The 20,372-nt window shown below is 43.1% G+C and overlaps 1 protein-coding gene across 4 annotated transcripts in view; it reads left to right on the top strand.

Moving 5' to 3' along the window:
* The window catches only part of zdhhc2 (zDHHC palmitoyltransferase 2), a 115,678-nt gene that overhangs the window by 83,747 nt on the left and 11,559 nt on the right, over positions 1-20,372 (top strand). For 2 of the 4 annotated variants that reach the window (XM_080187141.1, XM_080187129.1), the window contains 5 exons: positions 4,470-4,602; positions 10,234-10,360; positions 12,402-12,494; positions 12,834-12,946; positions 14,950-15,025. In XM_080187141.1, the coding sequence (XP_080043267.1) occupies positions 4,470-4,602; positions 10,234-10,360; positions 12,402-12,494; positions 12,834-12,946; positions 14,950-14,990 (507 nt within the window). In that variant the 3' untranslated portion in view covers positions 14,991-15,025. Of the gene's footprint in view, positions 1-4,469; positions 4,603-10,233; positions 10,361-12,401; positions 12,495-12,830; positions 12,947-14,949; positions 15,026-20,372 lie in introns of all 4 variants that reach the window. The other 2 variants (XM_080187134.1, XM_080187121.1) reach the window with 1 other exon arrangement.

Below are 20,372 nucleotides of genomic sequence, written 5' to 3'. Positions count from 1 at the left end.
TAATTAGATCACTTGTCATTCTTCTAAACTTTGGTGAATATAGGCCCATTATTTTCAATCTCTTCTCGTAGGAAAGATCTGCTTATCACAGGAATCAATTTGGTTAACCCTTGTTGTACTCCAGTAGGGCATGTATATCTTTCAATTTTAGTGACCAGCACACACACCATGTACAATCTGGATCTAAAGTAAAGTTTATTTATTAGTCACAAGTAGATTTACATTTTATTGTGAAGATCCTCTAGCCACCACACTCTGGTGCCTGTTTGGATACACTGAAGGTCAATTTAGCATGGCCAGTCACCTAACCAGCATGTCTTTTGGACTGTGGGAGGAAACCAGAGCATCTGGAAGAAACCCACGCAGACATAGGGAGAATGTGCAAACTTCATATGGACAGTGACCCAAACCAGGAATTGAACCAGGGTCCCTGGCGCTGTGAGGCAGCAGTGCTAATCATTGTGCCATCGTGTGGATCTGTATTAGCACTACCACAATATTGTTAGAGGTGGTTATGCTGTTGGCCTGAAACACACATTAACTTCTTGCATATTCAAATAGGCATTAGGTTTCATTTGTAACTCTTCTGGAAAGCCTTTGCCTGGAGTGAACCCTCATGTGGACTAATCACCAATCCATAAAGCTACTGCTGGAGGCCCAAAAATGTATATGTTTTATTCATGCTCACCTTTATGTAGAGGCAAGAGTGCTCCTTCTGACTCTACTGGACTTTGGAGACATTAGCCTTCCCCTGTTTCTTCCTTCCACTGCCATAACCATAGAATGGTTATAACATAGTAGAAAGCTATTCTGCCCTTTATATCATGCCAGCTCTCTTCAAAAGCACCTAAATAGTCCCATTACCCCATGCTTTGTCCATTGCCATGCAATTATTTCTTCAGATAATTATCCAAAGCCACAATTGAATCTGACTCCAGTACAGGCAGTGCATTCCAGACCCTATTCACTCACTGTGTAAAAAGATTTTTCCTCAGGGCACCAATATTTTACCAATCTCCTTAAATCAATGGGCCATAACTTCCAACCAGCATCAGAAAGTGACAGACTTACTGGAGTTACTAGACTTTAAAGTGTACTTACTCAGCAATAGTGCTGAAACCTCCAAAGGCCTGCTTGGGCCTTGCATCAAAAGAGCCCCCACAGGCCTCAGCAGAGTCCACCTGCATCAGATTCAAGGAGTTCATATCCCATTTTTATTGCACTGGCTGTCATAAGGCAGCTAAATTTAAAGGGCCCATTGAAATTGAAAGACCAGAGAGATGTGTCCAAAGTAGTGAATGGGTTTGGGTGGTTGGAAGGGTCAGAGTTTAATGCATGGGAGCTCAGGGTTGGGGAGTAGGGGCAGGGATAAGATGTTAGGATTTGAGAGAGGACAGGGTGTGGGACGTTGGGAGGTCCAGCAGTCAGGTTAAGTTGCGGAGTCAGGGAGGGGAGGTTGTATAGCCAAGTTGGTGAGGTTGGGATAGCTCGGAGGGGGTTGGGTGGGGGGTGGGTACGGTCATGGTGTTGTCTAGACTGGTCAAGAAGGGATGAAAGTAGGGTCAGGAGGGGGTGTGGGGGCCTAGAGGTGAATAGAATTCCTTGGGTGGGATTGGGGAATATCATGGGGGATTGTTAGTTTTTTTTGGGGGTGGGGGGTGCACAGGGAGGGTGCCAGGAGAGTCAACAACAGTATCAAGGGTATGAGGAGAACATAAGAACATAAGAACATAAGAAATAGGAGCAGGAGTAGGCCATCTGGCCCTTCGAGCCTGCCCCGCCATTCAATAAGATCATGGCTGATCTGTCGTGGCTCAGTTCCACTTTCCCGCCCTCTCCCCATAACCCTTAATCCCCTCTCTTATCAAAAACCCATCAACTCGCTTCTTAAAAATATTTAGCGAGGCAGCCTCCACCACTTCAACGGGCAGAGAATTCCAGATATTCACCACCCTTTGAGTGAAGAAGTTCCTCCTCAACTCCGTTCTAAACCGCCCCCCCTTTATCTTGAGGCTGTGCCCCCTAGTCCTACTGTCTTTTTTGAGCGGGAAGAGTCTCTCCACCTCTATCCTATCCATCCCATTCATCATCTTATACGTCTCAATGAGATCTCCCCTCATTCTTCTAAACTCTAACGAGTACAAGCCTAGTTTATTCAGCCTCTCCTCATAGCTCAACCCCCTCAACTCCGGTATCAGCCTAGTAAACCTCCTCTGCACTCCCTCCAAGGCCAAAATATCCTTGCGCAGGTGCGGCGCCCAAAACTGCACACAGTACTCCAGCTGCGGCCTCACCAATGCCCTATACAGCTGCAGCAAGACCTCCCTACTTTTATATTCAATCCCCCTCGCTATGAAGGCCAGCATCCCATTCACCTTCCTGACCACCTGCTGCACCTGCAGGCTGGGTTTTTGCGACTCATGCACAAGGACCCCGAGGTCCCTCTGCACCGTCGCCTGCTGCAGTTTTTCGCCACGTAAGTAATAGTCCTTCCTACCATTCTTCCTACCAAAGTGGACCACCTCACACTTGCCAACATTAAATTCCATTTGCCATTTCCTGGCCCATTCGCCCAGCCTATCTAGATCCTTCTGCAGACTCTCCACACCCTCCGCACAATTTGCCTTTCCCCCAATCTTGGTGTCATCAGCAAATTTCGACACCCTACACTCGGTTCCCTCCTCCAGATCATCTATATAAATGGTAAATAGCTGAGGCCCCAGCACCGACCCCTGGAGCACCCCACTAGTCACCAACCGCCAATCCGAATAGCACCCATTGACCCCCACTCTCTGCCTCCTATTTGACAACCAATCCTCTATCCACGCTAACACCCTACCCCCAACTCCATGTCCTCTGACCTTCTGCAGTAACCTCTTGTGAGGTACCTTATCAAACGCCTTCTGAAAATCCAGAAAGACCACATCCACCGGCTCTCCTCTATCCACCGCCCTAGACACATCCTCATAGAACTGTCCAGTGTAGGGGTCGGTCTGGGTATTTAAAACAGTTGCATTTCAATTCTTCTAACTTTTTCTGAATAGCTATTAGTGTAACCCTGTCAGAACCATCCAAAGTTAACAATTTAAATCGCTTTGTTGGATGGTTGCCAACGCAGTGCAGTTGTCAATTGGAAGTCAGCATTTCTGGACAAGTGCCATGCAAGTGCTTATCTCAGAAGTTCAAAGCAGGATTTCCCAGTGCATCTTTGGGATACCCTTCAAATCTGAAGCTGAGGTTCCCCAAATGACCCAAAATGTTCTGGTTGTCAAGCTTTCTGCCAAAGGAAACAGTTTTTTTCCATATCTCCTCTGTCAAAACCCTTCATGATGTTAAGCACCTCTATTAAATCTCCTCTTAACTTTCTCCTCTGTAAGGCTCTGTAAGCTTCTCTGATTTATCCACATAACTGAAGCCGCTCATCCCTGGACACATTCTCATGAATATTTCCCTCACCTTCAGTAATGTCTTCACATCCTTCCTAAAGTGCAGTGCTCAGGAATGGACACAGTACTCCAATTGATGCTGGACCAGTGTTCCCTTGTTTTTGTACAATTTACATCCCTATTTAAACAACCCAGGATCCTCAATGCTTTATTAACTGCTTTCTCAATCTGCTTGCCACCTTCAATGATTTATGCACTTAAACCTCTACATCAAGCACAGTGGTTAGTACTGCTGCTTCAAAGCGCCAGGGACCTGAGTTTGATTCCGGCCTTGGGACACTGTCTGTGTGGAGTTTGCACTTTTTCCCCATGTCTGCGTGGGTTTCCTTCGGGTGCTGAAGCTTCCTCCCACATCCTGGAAGACATGCTGGTTAGATGCAATGACCCAAAGAGACGCTGGACTATGGTGACTAGGAGAATTTCACAGTAACTTCATTGCAGTCTTAATGTAAGCCTTACTTCTGACTAATAAATAAATAAACTTTTATCTCTCTGCGTATTTTATTTTATTCATTCTTTCACAAGATTTGTGTGTTGCTGGTTAGGCAAGCATTTATTGCCCATCCCTATAGAAGATGGTGGTGAGCTGTCTTCTTGAATATTGCAATTCTTGTAGTGTAAGTACATCCACAGTGCCATTACATCGGAAGTTCCAGGGTTTTAACCGAATGACAGTGAAGGACTGGCAATATTGTACCAGGACAGGATAGTGTTTGGCTTGAGAGTTGCAGATGGTGAAGTGAATGTTTAGGTTGGTGGATGGGGTGTCATTCAAACAATGTTTTGGGTCGCTGACCTTTGGTCAGGGCTACTTTTGAACATCTTCTGATGAAAGGTCATTGATTTGAAATGTTCTCTCTCCACAGATGTATTTCTAGCAATTTCAGTTTTTATTTCAGATTTTCAGCATCAGCAATGTTTTGCTTTTGTGCTGCAATGTGTCGCCCCAAAATTACATGTAGCTGATGGATGTTGTTTCAATGTTTCTGACTTATTTTATGATGCTTGTGTTTCTTTTTCCAGAATGGTCTGCCAGATACCCAAGCTAAGTTCCACATCATGTTCCTATTCTTTGCAGCTGCAATGTTTTCCATCAGCCTTTCTTCTCTGTTTGGATACCATTGCTGGTTAGTCAGTAAAAACAGGTCTACACTTGGTAAGATACACTTCTGATTTTCCATTTTGGCAAATGTTTATCATCATGAGGGATTTTTAAATAACTATTATTTTGCAAGAGGTGTACAACTATATGCAGTATATCAGGCAGTGATAAAATTGCTAACTACAACACAGATACAAGCTTAAATTATAAATAAAGCAACAAAATAAACTTAAAGATGAAATTTCAAATCAGGCCCTGTGAGATATCATTGTGGAGCAGTTGCTTGAATTTCTTCTTTCCGAAGGGAAGAGGTTGAAACTTGAGGTTTGGTTTATCAGCTTTGATGGCTTCTGCAGTCAGCTATTCAGTGCTTTGCCTTTTTAGGTGGATTTAGCAGATTTTTTGAGAGAGAGAAGGTTTCTTATTCCACTTGTTGCTCTTGCAGATTACCTGGACTGTTTGGCAGAATAGCAGCTGATTTGTTAATATATCCTCTTTGTCCTCCTTGTGCCAAGAACCAGCTCTGAAGTTGTTTCCCAGAGTTCTTCCTGGGCTTTTACTTGCCAGTTGGCTGTTTTCAACCGATTGTAACCCAAATGGCTGCTATGCTGATTTTGATTAAGCATTGTTCCACCAGGAAAAGAAGTTAATTAAGTTGAGGTCCTTTGAAGTCCCTTCCTGACTCCTGTTCCCTGAGAATTAAGAATGTTTTTCATATTTTTGGAATCCAAGGACATCCCTGGAGGGGTCTTTATATTTTCATTGGACTTTTGTAGATGGCTCTAGGGGTGTGAATCTGACATGGTTTAAATTAACACAAGAAGGAGTCATGTTGCCTGTCCATTTTAAATTTTGTAAAAAGCCTTTTAAATTTGTTGTAAAAGTTTGAAAACAAAATGTGCTGTTAAAGCAGTTATCCTCAAAATCTCTAATATCATAACTATACATTCATAACACATCTTCTATAATAGATTATAGCATTTTCCCTACTATGATGTCAAGCTAACAGATCTGTAGTTCCCTATTTACTCTCTCCTTCCTTTCTTAACTGGTGAGGTGACATTTGCTCCCCTGGGGTGGGGAGCTGCCCCTTTTACTTTGTCCTGATTTAACTTGAGTTTGTTTATTTGGTTTGATCTTAAAAGAGACCAATAGTAATGGCAATTAGTTTCTACCATTTGTGCCATCAATCATCTAACCTGTGCATTCAGAATGTCTTTAATTCTGACTTTTTATTACTTTTGCAATCTCTAACCTGATATGCAGGCACACTCTTATACATTCTGTTCCTACCTGCCGCACTCAGGTTATCATTTTCCTTATGTCAAACTTAATCTCTTGCCTTGTCCTCACTCTTTAATTTATCACACCTTTCCTTACCTGATCCCTTGCCTCTACTAATTAAGAACATAAGAACATAAGAAATAGGAGTAGGAGTAGGCCATCTAGCCCCTTGAGCCTGCCCTGCCATTCAAAAAGATCATGGCTGATCTGAAGTGGATCAGTTCCACTTTCCCGCTTTCTCCCCATAACCCTTAATTCCTTTGTCCAACAAAAACCTATCTACCTGTGACTTAAATATATTTAGCGAGGTAGCCTCCATCACTTCAACGGGCAGAGAATTCCAGAGATTCACCACCCTTTGAGTGAAGAAGTTCCTCCTCAACTCAGATCTAAACTGCCCTGCCCCCCCCATCTTGAGGCTGTGCACTCCAGTCCTGCTATCCTTTCTAAGCGGGAAGAATCTCTCTACCTCTACCCTATCCATCCCCTTCTTATACGTCTCTATAAGATCCCCCCTCATCCTTCTAAACTCCAACGAGTACAGACCCAGTCTATTTAGTCTCTCTTCAAAGTCCAACCCCCTCATTTCCGGTATCAGCCTAGTGAACCTCCTCTGCACTCCCTCCAAGGCCAATTTATCCTTGCGCAACTGCAGCAACCAAAACTGCACACAGTACTCCAGCTGCGGCCTCACCAGTGCCCTGTACAGTTGCAGCAAGACCTCCCTACTTTTATATTCTATCCCCCTCGCTATAAAGGCCAGCATTCCATTCGCCTTCTTGATCACCTGCTGCACCTGCAGACTGGGTTTTTGCGACTCATGCACAAGGACCCCCAGGCCCCTCTGCACCGTAGCACGCTGCAGCTTTTCACATTTTAAATAATAATCTCTCCTATTATTTCTGCCAAAGTGGATAACCTCACACTTGCTAACATTATACTCCATCTGCCAGGTCCTTGCCCACTCGCTCAGCCTATCCAGATCCCTCTGCAGACTTTCCAGACCCCCTCCACGCAATTTGCTTTTCCACTCATCTTCGTGTCATCAGCAAATTTCATCACCCTACACTCAGCCTCCTCCTCCAGATCATCTATATAAATGGTAAATAGTTGAGGCCCCAGCACCAATCCCTGCGGCACTCCACTAGTCACCAACCGCCAACCAGAATAGCACCCATTGATACCAACTGTCTGATTCCTATTAGACAGCCAATCATCTATCCATGCTAACACCTTACCCCCAACTCCGTGTACCCTAACCTTCTGTAGCAACCTTTTATGAGGCACCTTATCAAACGCCTTTTGGAAATCTAAAAACACCACATCCACTGGTTCCCCTCTGTCTACCGCACAGGTCACATCCTCATAGAAATCCAATAAATTCATCAAACACGACTTTCCCTTAATGAATCCGTGCTGCGTCTGCTTGATCAAATCATTCTTTTCTAGGTGCCTCGCTATTTCTTCTTTGACGACGGATTCTAGCATTTTTCCAACTATAGACGTTAAACTAACCGGCCTATAATTCCCTGCCTTTTGTCTGCTACCTTCTTTAAACAGCGGCATAACATTAGCCGTTTTCCAATCTTCCAGCACTTCCCCAGAATCCAGCGAATTTTGGTAAATAATTACTAAGGCATCCACTATCACCTCTGCCATTTCTTTCAGAACCCTGGGATGCATTCCATCCAGTCCTGGGGACTTGTCCACCTTCAGTCCCATTAGTCTATCAAGCACTACCTCTCTAGTGACAGTAATCACATTCAGGCCCTCAACTCCTACCATCCTTCTATGTTTAAGATCCGGCAAACTATTCATGTCCTCCTCCGTGAAGACCGAGGCAAAAAAACTTATTTAAGGCCTCAGCCATTTCCTCATCTCCCACCATTAAATCCCTCCTCTCATCCTCTGAGGGTCCAACATTCACTCTAGCCAGCCTTCTCTTTATATATTTGTAAAAACTTTTACTGTCCTTTTTCATATTTAGTGCTAGTTTAGCTTCATAGTCTATCTTTCCTTTCTTTATCACCTTCTTAGTCATTCTTTGTAGATTTTTAAATTTTTCCTAATCTTCTAATCGCCCACTACTTTCAGCCACTCTGAACACATCAGCTTTTAATTTAATACTCTCCTTTATTTTCTTAGATAACCACGGCTGGTTATCCCTTCTCCTACATTACTTCTTTACCATCGGAATATATTTCTGCTGAGTACCAAGAAAGATCTCCTTAAAAATCCAAATAATTAAAGCCCCCTGTACTGTCACAAAACCCCTCTGGACATGAATTGAACATCCTCAATTTCATAACACTGATAAAACCTAGAAGAACGCTTAGGCAGAAATGATCATCCCAAATAAATACATTGGGCAGGATTTTTCCACACACCCCCATGCCGTATTGTGACAGCAAAGGCAACTTGCCATTGGCTGGTGGTGGGATCTTCCAAGCCCTTCTGCTGGCAATGAGGTTTCCCATTGTTTGCACCCTCCACCACTGAGGAACCTGTGATGGAGGTTTCGCCTTCAGCAGGACTGGATGATTCCACCGGGGGAACAGCTGAAAAATCCCACCTATTTAACCTAACATCGCAACCACCAGGTGGAATATACCCTTGGAACATTTGGACAATCCTCATCAAAATACTGATTGGACATGGCCAATGTAGCCACCTGGTGTACAAGTGGCACCTTGAAACCTCACTTGGCTGCTGCTGTGCAATCCCTGACCATAATAACATCTTGTCCCAGTGCAAGTTTCAGAGCAAGATTCTACATTTACACTTGTTCTCCAGCAGGCAATTGAACTGATTAGGAAACTTGACATTGAAACTGACGACAGCTTCTGTTCCTAAAGCCATATGAAAGGAGTTTTATATAATAATTTTGTATTGTCAGTTTAAAATGTTTCAGTAATTAGCACAGCAAAATGATCAAATAACTTGGAATTCAGTTGATGAAGTATTTAAAAAATACCAAATTTGTTGCCTTTGGATTTCTGAATTCACAGGACAAAATATTAACTCTTTATCATCATTACCATACTAATGGAAAACTTGATTCTAAGTTCAACAAACTGTGTTCATTGTGACAGATAACTAACAAAAAAAATCCTTCACTTGTTAACCTACTCAGAGTTAGCAGATTGATTTTTGCCCATCTATTTCTCTATGTAACACCAATTGTAACTTCAATACAGCTCACAGGAGAAATGACCACTTAAAATATTTGTTTGAGGTGTCCCTGAGTTCCATCTTCAATATGTATCCTCTAGACAAACAGACTTTTGTAATTTGTTGTGTAAACAGAGACAAAAAGTCTCTTGTATTCAAACTATGGAAAAGATGTAGTGATTGAGATTTTAATCAGTAGCACTTTGTCAGCCAAATGATCTGTTGTTATCAGTGCCCTACCTTTGGTGGCAGAGCTTTCAACCATTCTGGAACTCTCTCCTTAAGCCCATCTGCCTCACCTCATCTGACATACCAAAAACTATTTTTTCTAAGTCGGGAACACTGGATGATGAGAGTGACTGTGAGTTTAATGAAAAAGAAAGAGGCATACATGAATTTCAGGAAATCAAAAAGATAAGGCTCTTGAGGAATACATAGATAAAGGAAGAAGTTCAAACAGGGACTTAGGTTGGCTAAAAGGGGCCATGACATGTCCTTGGCAGACAGAATTAAGGAGAATCCTAAGGTTTTTTATGTGTATGTAAGGAGGAAGAGGGTAGGCCTACTCAAGGACAGTGGAAGAAATTTGTGTGTGGAGCCAGATGAGGTGGGTGAGGTCCTTAATGAGTACTTTGCATTAGTATTCACAAAGGAGAAGGTTGTGGTGGACGGTGAGTGTAGAAAGGAGGATATTGACATTCTAGGACACTTTGAGATGGGCTTACATTAACACTTGTGGACAAGATGGTCAAGAAAGTGTCTGGCCTGCTGGCCTTCATTGGTTGGGGCGTTGAGTATAGAAATTGGAAAATCATATTGTAGCTGTATCAGACTTTGGTTCGGCTGCATTTGCAGTATTGTGTACAATTATGGGAAGGATGTTGATGCATTGGAAACGGTGCAAAAGAAATTTACCAGGATGTTGTATTATTCACGAATAACCTTTTTAACTGCTGTTACAAAGTTAGAAAGGCAAAGCAATGGAGGTAAGAATCCTATACAGGTTTAAGAAACACTTAGATACTGTGATGGGTACTATCGGTTATTTCTGGATCAATGAATTAAGATGAGGAACAATGTCCTTCCTCACCCCTATCTTGCTGATGGTCTTTTGATTGTTAACTAGTTTAACCTCAAGAGTACAATGGATAGTGTTCCAAGTGACAAAAGAATGGAAATATTTGTTTTTGGAACAGTTCAAATGCTACTAATAACTATATTTTGTTTCAGAGGCCTTCAGAGCACCCGTGTTTCGACATGGGCCTGACAAGAATGGGTTTAGCTTAGGATGCGGCAAAAATATGAAGCAGGTATTTGGAGATGAGAAGAAGTATTGGTTGCTGCCTGTCTTCACAAGGTACAGCTCATTTTCCTGAGTTTTCATGTACTTGAAATAAGTTTATTCATTCAAATTGAAGACTGTGTTACCATGAAGAAGATTATTTTAAAACTGCAGTGAACCTCAATGTTTTCTGAGAAGTCAAAAGTTTCCCCAGAACTGATTTTTTTAAGTTTGTACGTTTGATTTAATATTTTTCAGTAAGCTTCCATTAAACAGTGGCACAATCACATATGGCACTGACTATCCAGTCACTTTAGTGAGATGCTGAACAACAGCAACTTTTTTCGTTTATATGCTGGCAAGAAAGAGGGTGAAGGCATCTCCCCTCCTCTATGGCGTCGGTGCACTCATGTCCCTTAGCATCCCCTGGGCTTCCTGCACCTCCTCATTTTCCGAGGAGGGCTTCTCCTCCTCTAGTTCAGCCTCTGGCATGGTCTCACCCAGGCGCTGTGCCTGTAGGACAACCCTGCACACCAGGCTATACATTTTCCCCTGCGGAGCACACAGTCCTTGCCCACTCCTGGGGTACTCCATCTTTCCTTGCTGCGCGGCCACTGCTCTTCTGCACACTCTCCTTTCTCAGACTTCAGACTCCACATCACCCCTGGACTGCCTGTCATTTGTGACTCTTTTCCATTTTGCAGCAGAACTGTCTACGACTCTACGATTTCTATCTGCCAACTGCTAAACTTGAACTGGAGCTTTCACATAGTTCCCATTCCCAAACAGGACTGTGGAAAACAATGACCATCACAAAACACTCAGCCCAAACTTGTTAAGTGTTTGTGTGAACCATCCCTAATATACCCCACTAACAGGCCCCTATTCTGGAGTCTGCATGCATCTTCTTCCAGCAGTACTTGTGCTATCTCTGCGACCCTCCTTTTTTGTTTGCGTTTCACCTGGCTTTGTTTTGTCAGTGTTCAGCTTCCATCTTCTCAATCTTCCACTGTCCATCTTCTTCATCAATCTCCTTACCCCTTTGCCTGCCACAGTGAACACTCCCCAACCCCCGCCCTTATTCAGTCCTCCTTCCAAATTGCCCCCCTCTTGGTTTTGTTCAGACATATACTCCCACTCCCCAGCCTCACCTCACACCTCATCCCCGGTGAAATTTGGACCTTAGTTGTTGTGGCTTTGAGTCCCGCAGTGCAGTGCTATCTCGATAGGTACTGTGTGTGTGGCACCAGGAGGGAATGAGACCTCTGTACTCACCAACCCCAGGCACTGTACTGATCCATCTCAGTGACGCAGAAGGATCCACAGCATGGTGCTGTCCATAAAGACCAGCTCGGTGTGGTGATGAAGGATGGAAACCAGTTTGCCCTGGCAGAATGGTGAACAGCAAATCAGGAGTAGTGCAGCACCACGGCAGAAAGACTGTGCTCACCTCAAAGTCTCTGGCAGACTGAGATGCAAATGATGTTATGTCACCAATCAGGAAGACCGACCCACCATTAATGATTTTACGCTGACAGGTTTGCAAGTTTTGACTCCCACAAAATTCTCCATTCCCACCTACCACCAAACTCACTGTGAGCAGGATGGGAGAGATCTGCCCATGATGTATGCTCAATTGTCAACAAAGGTGTTGAATACAACAAGAAACGGATGATACAGTGCTTATCACTGCTATCTCACAGTGCCAGGGACCCTGATTCAATTCCAGCCTCGGGTAACTATCTGTGTAAGGTTTGCATGGTCTCCCCATGTCTGCTTGGGTTTCCTCCGGGTGCCCCGGTTTCCTCCCAAAGATGTGCAGATTAGGTGAATTAGCCATGCTAAATTTCCCCTTAGTGTCCCAAGATGTGTAGGTTGGGGGATTAATGTGGTAAATGCATGGGGTTACAGGGATAGGATGGCAGGTGGGCCTGGAAATGATGCTCTGTTGGAGAATTAGTACAGACTCAATGGGCTGAATGGCCTCCTTCTGCAGTGTAAGGTATACGATATCAAACAATAACACTATGTTAAATTACTACATGTGTTTTCTCAAATAAACAGTGATAAACTATGCATTTCAGAATTCTGAAACTTAATCTTTTTTCACATGCAGTCTAGGTGATGGTTGTTCCTTCCCAACATGTTTGGTGAATCAGGATCCAGAGCAACCCTCCACTCCATCTGCTCACAATTCTAATGCCAAAAAGTAATTATTATTTATTTATTGCCATGCATTGTCAGTGTAAAAATGTTTTGCATAACTGAATGTTCATCTTATAAGCACAAAGATATATTTGACTTCCTGTTTTTAACTTTTATTTGAACCACTGTTTTGGAATTTGATTATTCTTCATTGATTGACGTGTTACTTCTATAGTATGCAGTTCATGTTATAATACACATGATACATTGTAGTAGTGACTGAGATTTATTTTAATATTGACTGAGATTTACTCAGTGGATAGGATTTTGCAATACCCTAGAGACTGATTCAAGAGAGTTATCATATGTTGAACTAATTCTTTAATCACCTGGTTTACAGTAGTACTGAACCACATCTATTTCCTGCCAAACCTTTAAGAGAGTCCCAAAACCATCTACTGGGTAGTGGTCAAACATGGTCTGAAGGAGTTTCTGATGATGAGAAAGGCAAGCTTGGTGAGTACTCGCATGTTTTATGATTTCAATAACTTCACAAAAACTAAAAACACACAATGTTGGTTTGAAACAAAAACTGCTGGGAAAATTGCAATTCTCTTACAGAAATTGGTTGACACCTGATCATTGCTCAAGTTAATAAACTGACTGTTGTTTATATGCACAAGACTTCAGTATGAAAGATTTCAAACAGCAAAGCGTGTGCAGCATGGTGACACAGTGGTTAGCACTACTGCCTCACAGCGCTAGGGACCCAAGTTCGATTCCCAGCTTGGGTCACTGTCTGTGCAGAGGCTGCATGTACTCCCTGTGTCTGCATGGCTTTCCTCCAGTTTCCTCCCACTGTCTGAAAGACATACTGGTTAGGTGCATTGGCCATGCTATGTTCCCCCTCAATGTACCGAAACAGGCACCGGAGTGTGGGATTTTAATCATAACTTCATTTCAGTGTTAATGTAAGCCTACTTGTGATACTAATAAATAAACTTTAAAGTGTAAGTATGATAGTGTCAGATATGTTAGTATCATACTTGCTTTTTTGCCAAGGAAATTAGTGTTCTCTACAGTAGGGGATCACAAATTATAGAATAATATTGAATTTACGTTCCAATGGGTGCCACGGTGGAAGCTGAACCCTTGTTCAAATTCTGAGTGCTAACCAGAGCCTTTGGATTATTTGTTGAGTGACATTGCCACTACACAGCCATCTTCCTTCCTACCAGCACTGTGGGTGTACCTACACCACATGGACTGCAATTGTTCAAGAAGATGGTTCACTAAGGGCAGTTAGGGGTTTGGCAGTAAATGCCAGGCTAGTCAGTGATGGCCACATCCCATGAAAGAATATTTTAAAAATGAACAGTAATATCTGGATTTGTGATAAAGTGAGCTTGATGATGTGAATACATGTCTCTTTCTCTCTTTTGATTTCCTTATAACTCAAACTGAAGGCCCACAACACTGCAGGATGCCATTGATTATATACCTGTAAGACTGATTCACTACTAAAACTTAAATTTGTAAGCCTTCTGAAGCTGGAGATCTTCCCACATAGTTTCAGGTTACTATAAAAGAAACAAAACAGCTTTAAAAAAATTAAGCAAGAAGGCTACTTCAGATTTCCCTTTTTGTATAAAATGTAAAATGTAATCACAGCATGTTAATTAGCTATTTGCACTCCAATAGTTACCAAAAATTACCTTTTTCTGCACACATTTGTTTTTGTAAACTTCATTTTCTGAATGATACTAACATGCTTGAATCTGTAGTACTTTGTCCTTTGAAATCCCTCAAACTGAAATCTTGTGGGCATTAATTAGTCAATTTAATCATTTGAGCAATATTCAGTAGTGAATGCTATAAAAGACTCAAGTGTACTACCACCATCCTGCTGACCACACCAGTCAGCGGCACATCACTCCATTTGTTCGATGCATGGCCTTTAAATCAGTGTCGTTTAGGAATAGCTTTGGCAAGGACGTGATTTTAGGTCCCTTCTTTGGCCTAGTGGGCTTGGTCGCTGAACAGGTAAAACACAAACATAGAGCAAAGCTCTGGGGTCTCTGGCTCAAATCTCACCATGATAGATGGTAAAGCTTATTTCCTTAAATGTTACTTAAAACCCACCGCATCTGTTTGCCTTTTTGCAACAGATAGAGCAAATATACAATAAACTCTGGGTGACATTTCATGGCCCAAGTTTATTTGCTTTTGGACTATAAGAATTCTAGAATTTCTAGCAAAGATCTAAAGTTCATTTTGTGGGATGCGTTACAGTAACAAAGAAATAAGTGTGAAAAGGGAATATTGTACTTTATTGGGTAACCACTGTCTCACACTTTCTAAGCTGCTCAAATATTTGCACTATCGACCTTAGAGGTGTGAGATACTAAAAGTTCCGTACTAATTGCAGGAAACAAATTTATACATGACTGCAGATGACATGACCAACATGAAACTGCATGTTATATTACTGATCGGTTAATTGGTTCTTAACTTTATAGGTATGAGCAATCCTGTCATGGTCATAGAGAATGAGACCTAGCTACTCTTCAAGCAAGCATATATCAGCTGGCAAATGTAAGTAGATGAGCAAAATAGCATCATAACAGTGTGTCATCCATCACTCGTCCACATTTCTCATACTATTAATGTGAAATATAATAACATCTTAGTAATCCATTGATTCCATCAAATTGTGTACTTTGCTCTGCAATGGAACTAAAAATTCTGGCTTTTGAGCTCCAGGCAACTCAGTGCAATGGTGAAGGAGGATAAATAGCCAGTAGAAATCTTGCCTGTTTAAAATGCAGTATTGATTATTACTATATCACCTTGTAAAAACCTTGTTAATCTTTCAGTCCATGAATTTCAAATTCTGTTCTCCTCCCATAATTTTGACAGAAAATCAACAAAAAACACTCTATTTGTTTATTAACTTGAATGGAAAATCTATAAGAACGTGCCTATTTCACTTCAAGTATTGAACTGAACCCTGAATTTTTGCTATTGTTGTCCCCTAGCAAAACAGTGTCAGCGCCGTTTACTCCAATTCTCCAGGGATTCCGCTGATCTTCTGTTTAAGTTATTGCCGAGGAAATTCCAGGCCTTAATCAACATAACTTCACCCAGTTTTCTTTCCATTAATATCTGCTTGCATTAGGGAAAAGCAGAGAGTTTATTTGGAATTTAGAAAAGCAAACTGAAGGTGAGATTAGAATAGGAAAAGAAATGCTTCTGAAGTTTTGATGTCTCCTTACAAAAAATAGGAAGTTAGTCTCTAATGTTCACGGATAAAGGCATGTTAAGAGTAACAAGGATGTAGTTGAATATCTGACCATGAATGACACTATTATTTATCAGTGATATTCAAAGGCATTTTAATTAAAACTGTACAGCCAAATTTCTTCACGGAGGAGGACGTGAATAATTTGCCAGGTGTTAGCGATGGAAAGATGGTAAGAGTGGAGGGCCTGAATGACATTATTGTTACTAGAGAGGCAGTGCTCGACAGACTGGAGGGACTGATTGTGGACAAGTTCCCAGGACCGGATGGAATGCATCCAAGGGTTCTGAAAGAAATGGCGGATGTGATAGTGGATGCCTTGGTGGTTATTTTCCAAATGTCGCTGGATTCCAGGGAAGTGCCGGAAGATTGGAAAACGGCTAACGTTACGCCATTGTTTAAGAAGGGTGGCAGGCAAAAGGCAGGGAATTATAGGCCGGTTAGTTTAACGTCTGTTGTAGGTAAAATGTTAGAATCCGTGATCAAGGAGAAAATAGCGAGGCATCCTGAGGAGAATTGTTTGATAGAGCAGACGCAGCACTGTTTCGTTAAGGGGAAGTCGTGTCTGACGAATTTATTGGAGTTCTATGAGGATGTGTCTAGGGCAGTGGATAGAGGAGAGCCGGTGGATGTGGTGCTTCTTGATTTTCAGAAGGCGTTTGATAAAGTGCCTCACAACACGTTATTACAGAAGGTCAGGGGGCATGGAGTTGGGGGTAAGGTGTTAGCGTGGATAGAGGATTGGCTATCAAATAGGAGGCAGAGAGTGGGGGCCAATGGGTGCTATTCGGATTGGCAGTTGGTGACTAGTGGAGTGCCCCAGGGGTCAGTGCTGGGGCCTCAGCTATTTACCATTTATATAGATGATCTGGAGGAGGGAATCGAGTGTATGGTGTCGAAATTTGCTGATGACACCAAGATTGGTGGAACGGCAAATTGTGCAGAGGGTGTGGAGAGTCTGCAGAAGGATCTAGATAGGCTGGGTGAATGGGCCAGGAACTGGCAAATGGAATTTAATGTTGGCAAGTGTGAGGTTGCCCACTTTGGTAGGAATAATGGTAGGAAGGACTATTACTTACATGGCGAAAAACTGCAGCATGCGACGGTGCAGAGGGACCTCGGGGTCCTTGTGCATGAGTCGCAAAAACCCAGCCTGCAGGTGCAGCAGGTGGTCAGGAAGGCAAATGGGAGCTGGCCTTCATAGCGAGAGGGATTGAATATAAAAGTAGGGAGGTCTTGCTGCAACTGTACAGGGCACTGGTGAGGCTGCAGCTGGAGTACTGTGTGCAGTTTTGGTCGCCGCACTTACGCAAGGATATTTTGGCCTTTGGTTTACTAGGCTGATACCGGAGTTGAGGGGGTTGAGCTATGAGGAGAGGCTGAATAAACTGGGCTTGTACTCGTTAGAGTTTAGAAGAATGAGGGGAGATCTCATTGAGACATATAAGATGATGAATGGGATGGATAGGATAGAGGTGGAGAGGCTCTTCCCACTCAGAAAGGGCAGTAGGACTAGAGGGCACAGCCTCAAGATAACGGGGGGATGGTTTAGAACAGCATTGAGGAGGAACTTCTTCACTCAAAGGGTGGTGAATCTCTGGAATTCTCTGCCCGTTGAAGTGGTGGAGGCTGCCTCGCTAAATATATTTAAGACGCGGGTTGATAGGTTTTTGATAGGCAAGGGGATTCAGGGTTATGGGGAGAGGGCGGGAATGTGGAACCGAGCCACGACAGATCAGCCATGATCTTATTGAATGGCAGGGCAGGCTCGAAGGGCTAGATGGCCTACTCCTGCTCCTATTTCTTATGTTCTTATGTTTGTGTTCATTTGAACCAAATTATTCAATGGGAATGAAACTGAAGGTTGGCTACATCTCTGACAGCAATTTAGATAATACATTTGATAACCCTTGCACTAGCCTAATCGGAGTTGGACAAACAAACATAGCAAACCTTTGCAGCCTTGATGATCATTGACAGTAACATTGCTATGTGCCAATTTGCACATTTTTCTGAAGCAGGCAATATATTCTAAAATTGCATCCTCTGCACAGTGGCAGCTGTTAGCACCAGGGACTTGGGTTCGATTCCTGACTTGGGTGACTAAGTGGAGTTTTCACATTCTCCCAGTGTCTTTGTGGTTTCCTCCAGGTCTTCTGGTTTCCTCTCATATTCCAAAAGACATGCTTGTTAGATGCATTAGCCATGCGAATTTCTCCCTTAGTGTACCCAAACAGGTGCCGGAGTGTGGCACTAGGGGACTTTCACAGTAACTTCATTGTAGTGTTAATGTAAGCCCACTTGTGACTAATAAATAAACAAATAAACTAATAAGATCTGAGCTCTCAGAGGCGAAACTCCTCAATCGTGTCTGGAAATGTAATTACAATAGGGAGCGCAGTGACAAATCTGGACAGCTGCTGTTTGACATCTCGGGCTCTTTCCTACACCTGCCTGCTCTCCAAAATTCAGAGAAGTATTGAAAAATAAACCGATTACACAGAGCTTTATGTGTGATACAAGCTATGAGGAATTATGTCCTTTATGTTTCTCAATCTTGGCACTTAAGTACTTTAACTACAATTCTCATTTAATTTTTTAATTCTTTTGCATGTTGGCAATTTCTCTTAACACTATAAATAGGCAGAGTCAACATGATTTATATGATAGGGCAATCGTTTGACAAATCCATTTGATTTTTGAAGGCATTACTAGCAAATTGGAGAAGCAAGGATCAGTGGATGTAGTATATTTGCATTTTCAAAAATCATTTGATAAAGTCCCGTACAAAATTGGGCTCCATAGGATTGGGTGTAATATATTACCATGGATTGACAACTGTTTATGGATCTAAAACAGAGTGATTGGGTATTTTCTTCAGATGTACGGCTGATGTGAATGGAATGCCACAAGAATCATAGAAACCCTACAGTACGGAAAGGGGCCATTTCGGCCCATCGAGTCTGTACCGAACACAATTCCACCCAGGCCCTACCCCCAGTCCATACATATTTTACCCACTAATCCTCTCTAACCTATGCATCTACAGTCAATTTTAGCATGGCCAATCAACCTAACCTGCACATCTTTGGACTGTGGGAGGAAACTGGAGCACCCGGAGGAAACCCACACAGACATGAGGAGAATGTGCAAACTCCACACAGATATTCACCCAAGCCAGGAATCGATCCCAGGTCGCTGGAGCTGTGAAGCAGCAATGCTAACCACTGTGCGACCATGCTGCCCATTCCCTTGTGTCTCAGAATTTTGCAAACTCTGGGCGGAATCTTCATCTCAGGCAGGAAAAGCACTGTGCAGCCCACCAGTTCCACTGCCAGCTTTTCCTACCAGATGTTTTGACACTTAGTTCAAACAAATGCTGGAGGCAGGTCCTGAGCCTCTTTCACCAGCAACATTGATCTTCCAGAAATCAGGGTGTCTTTTTTAAAGAGTGCCCCAATCTTAAAAAAGAAGCAAGGATCCCCTTCCCCCTGTGCCATCAGCCACAGATTTTCCCAATGGAAGCCCCCCACCAGCACTACTCTTGGCTCCCCTCTCCACACGCAGGGCTATGCTTACATGTACCCTGGGTGGACAGGTTGGAAGGGTTGGGGGAGATAGATGTGGATGGATGATGCAGCAAGGCAGTCCATTAATGATATTAAAATGTATGGTTGTGAGGGTCCCGTTCTTTCTGGGAGGGAACACCATCACCTCATTGGTGGAGGGCAAGGACAATGGCAATGGCAAAATCCACTGGCATAAAAGTCACTTATCTTACTTCTGTGCTTCTGAGGATTCCGTGAATGTCTGTATAAGTTGCGCATGTTTATTGATGTCTTTTTAAATCCACAGGTGATTCGGTCCGCCTTGTTGTCCAACAAGGGGCATACACACGGTGGGTCGTGCGGTGGCTGCTCTTGGATGTTACTTCGAGAGTTGCCAAGTGCTTCACATCATTAGTGTACGCTTAAACTGGACCAGCTGATGGGCAACATGACAGCTCATTGACTATCACTGTTTGCTGTGCAGATACATGGATTTGGGCCAGTGTCTGTGGGAGTTTGCACATTCTCCCTGTGCTTGCGTGGGTTTTCTCCGGGTGCTCCGGTTTCCTCCCGCACCCCAAAAACGTGCTCTTAGGCTGATTGGTGTTAACAAATTGTCCCTAAGTTAGCCTTCTCTCAATCTGGTTATGGTTCCTTTATTGTGGAGTCCAGTAGGCGTAGACAAAGGTCATAGGTAGAAGAGGGCGCTCACAATGTTCAAATGGCAGCGCAGGCTCATTGGACCGAAGGGCCTGTTTCCCATGCTGTGTTGTTCTTTGTTCTTTATTTGGGGACTCACGTTGAATTCTCTGCCCCGACCAGCTTTCCTGCCCATTGAAAATGGGGATGGAGAATGCCAGCCTGTTTAAGAACATAAGAACATAAGAAATAGGAGCAGGAGTAGGCCATCCAGCCCTTCGAGCCTGCCCCGCCATTCAATAAGATCATGGCTGATCTGTCGTGGCTCAGTTCCACATTCCCGCCCTCTCCCCAGAACCCTTAATCCCCTCTCTTATCAAAAACCCATCAACCCGCGTCTTAAAAATATTGAGCGAGGCAGCCTCCACCACTTCAACGGGCAGAGAATTCCAGA

Source organism: Carcharhinus amblyrhynchos, chromosome 1 (assembly GCF_965287045.1).
Source record: "Carcharhinus amblyrhynchos chromosome 1, sCarAmb.v2.hapA, whole genome shotgun sequence".
In the NCBI taxonomy this organism is placed as follows: domain Eukaryota; kingdom Metazoa; phylum Chordata; class Chondrichthyes; order Carcharhiniformes; family Carcharhinidae; genus Carcharhinus; species Carcharhinus amblyrhynchos.
The sequence above is the reverse complement of the archived record's forward strand: the minus strand, read 5'-3'. Positions and strand labels throughout refer to the sequence as shown.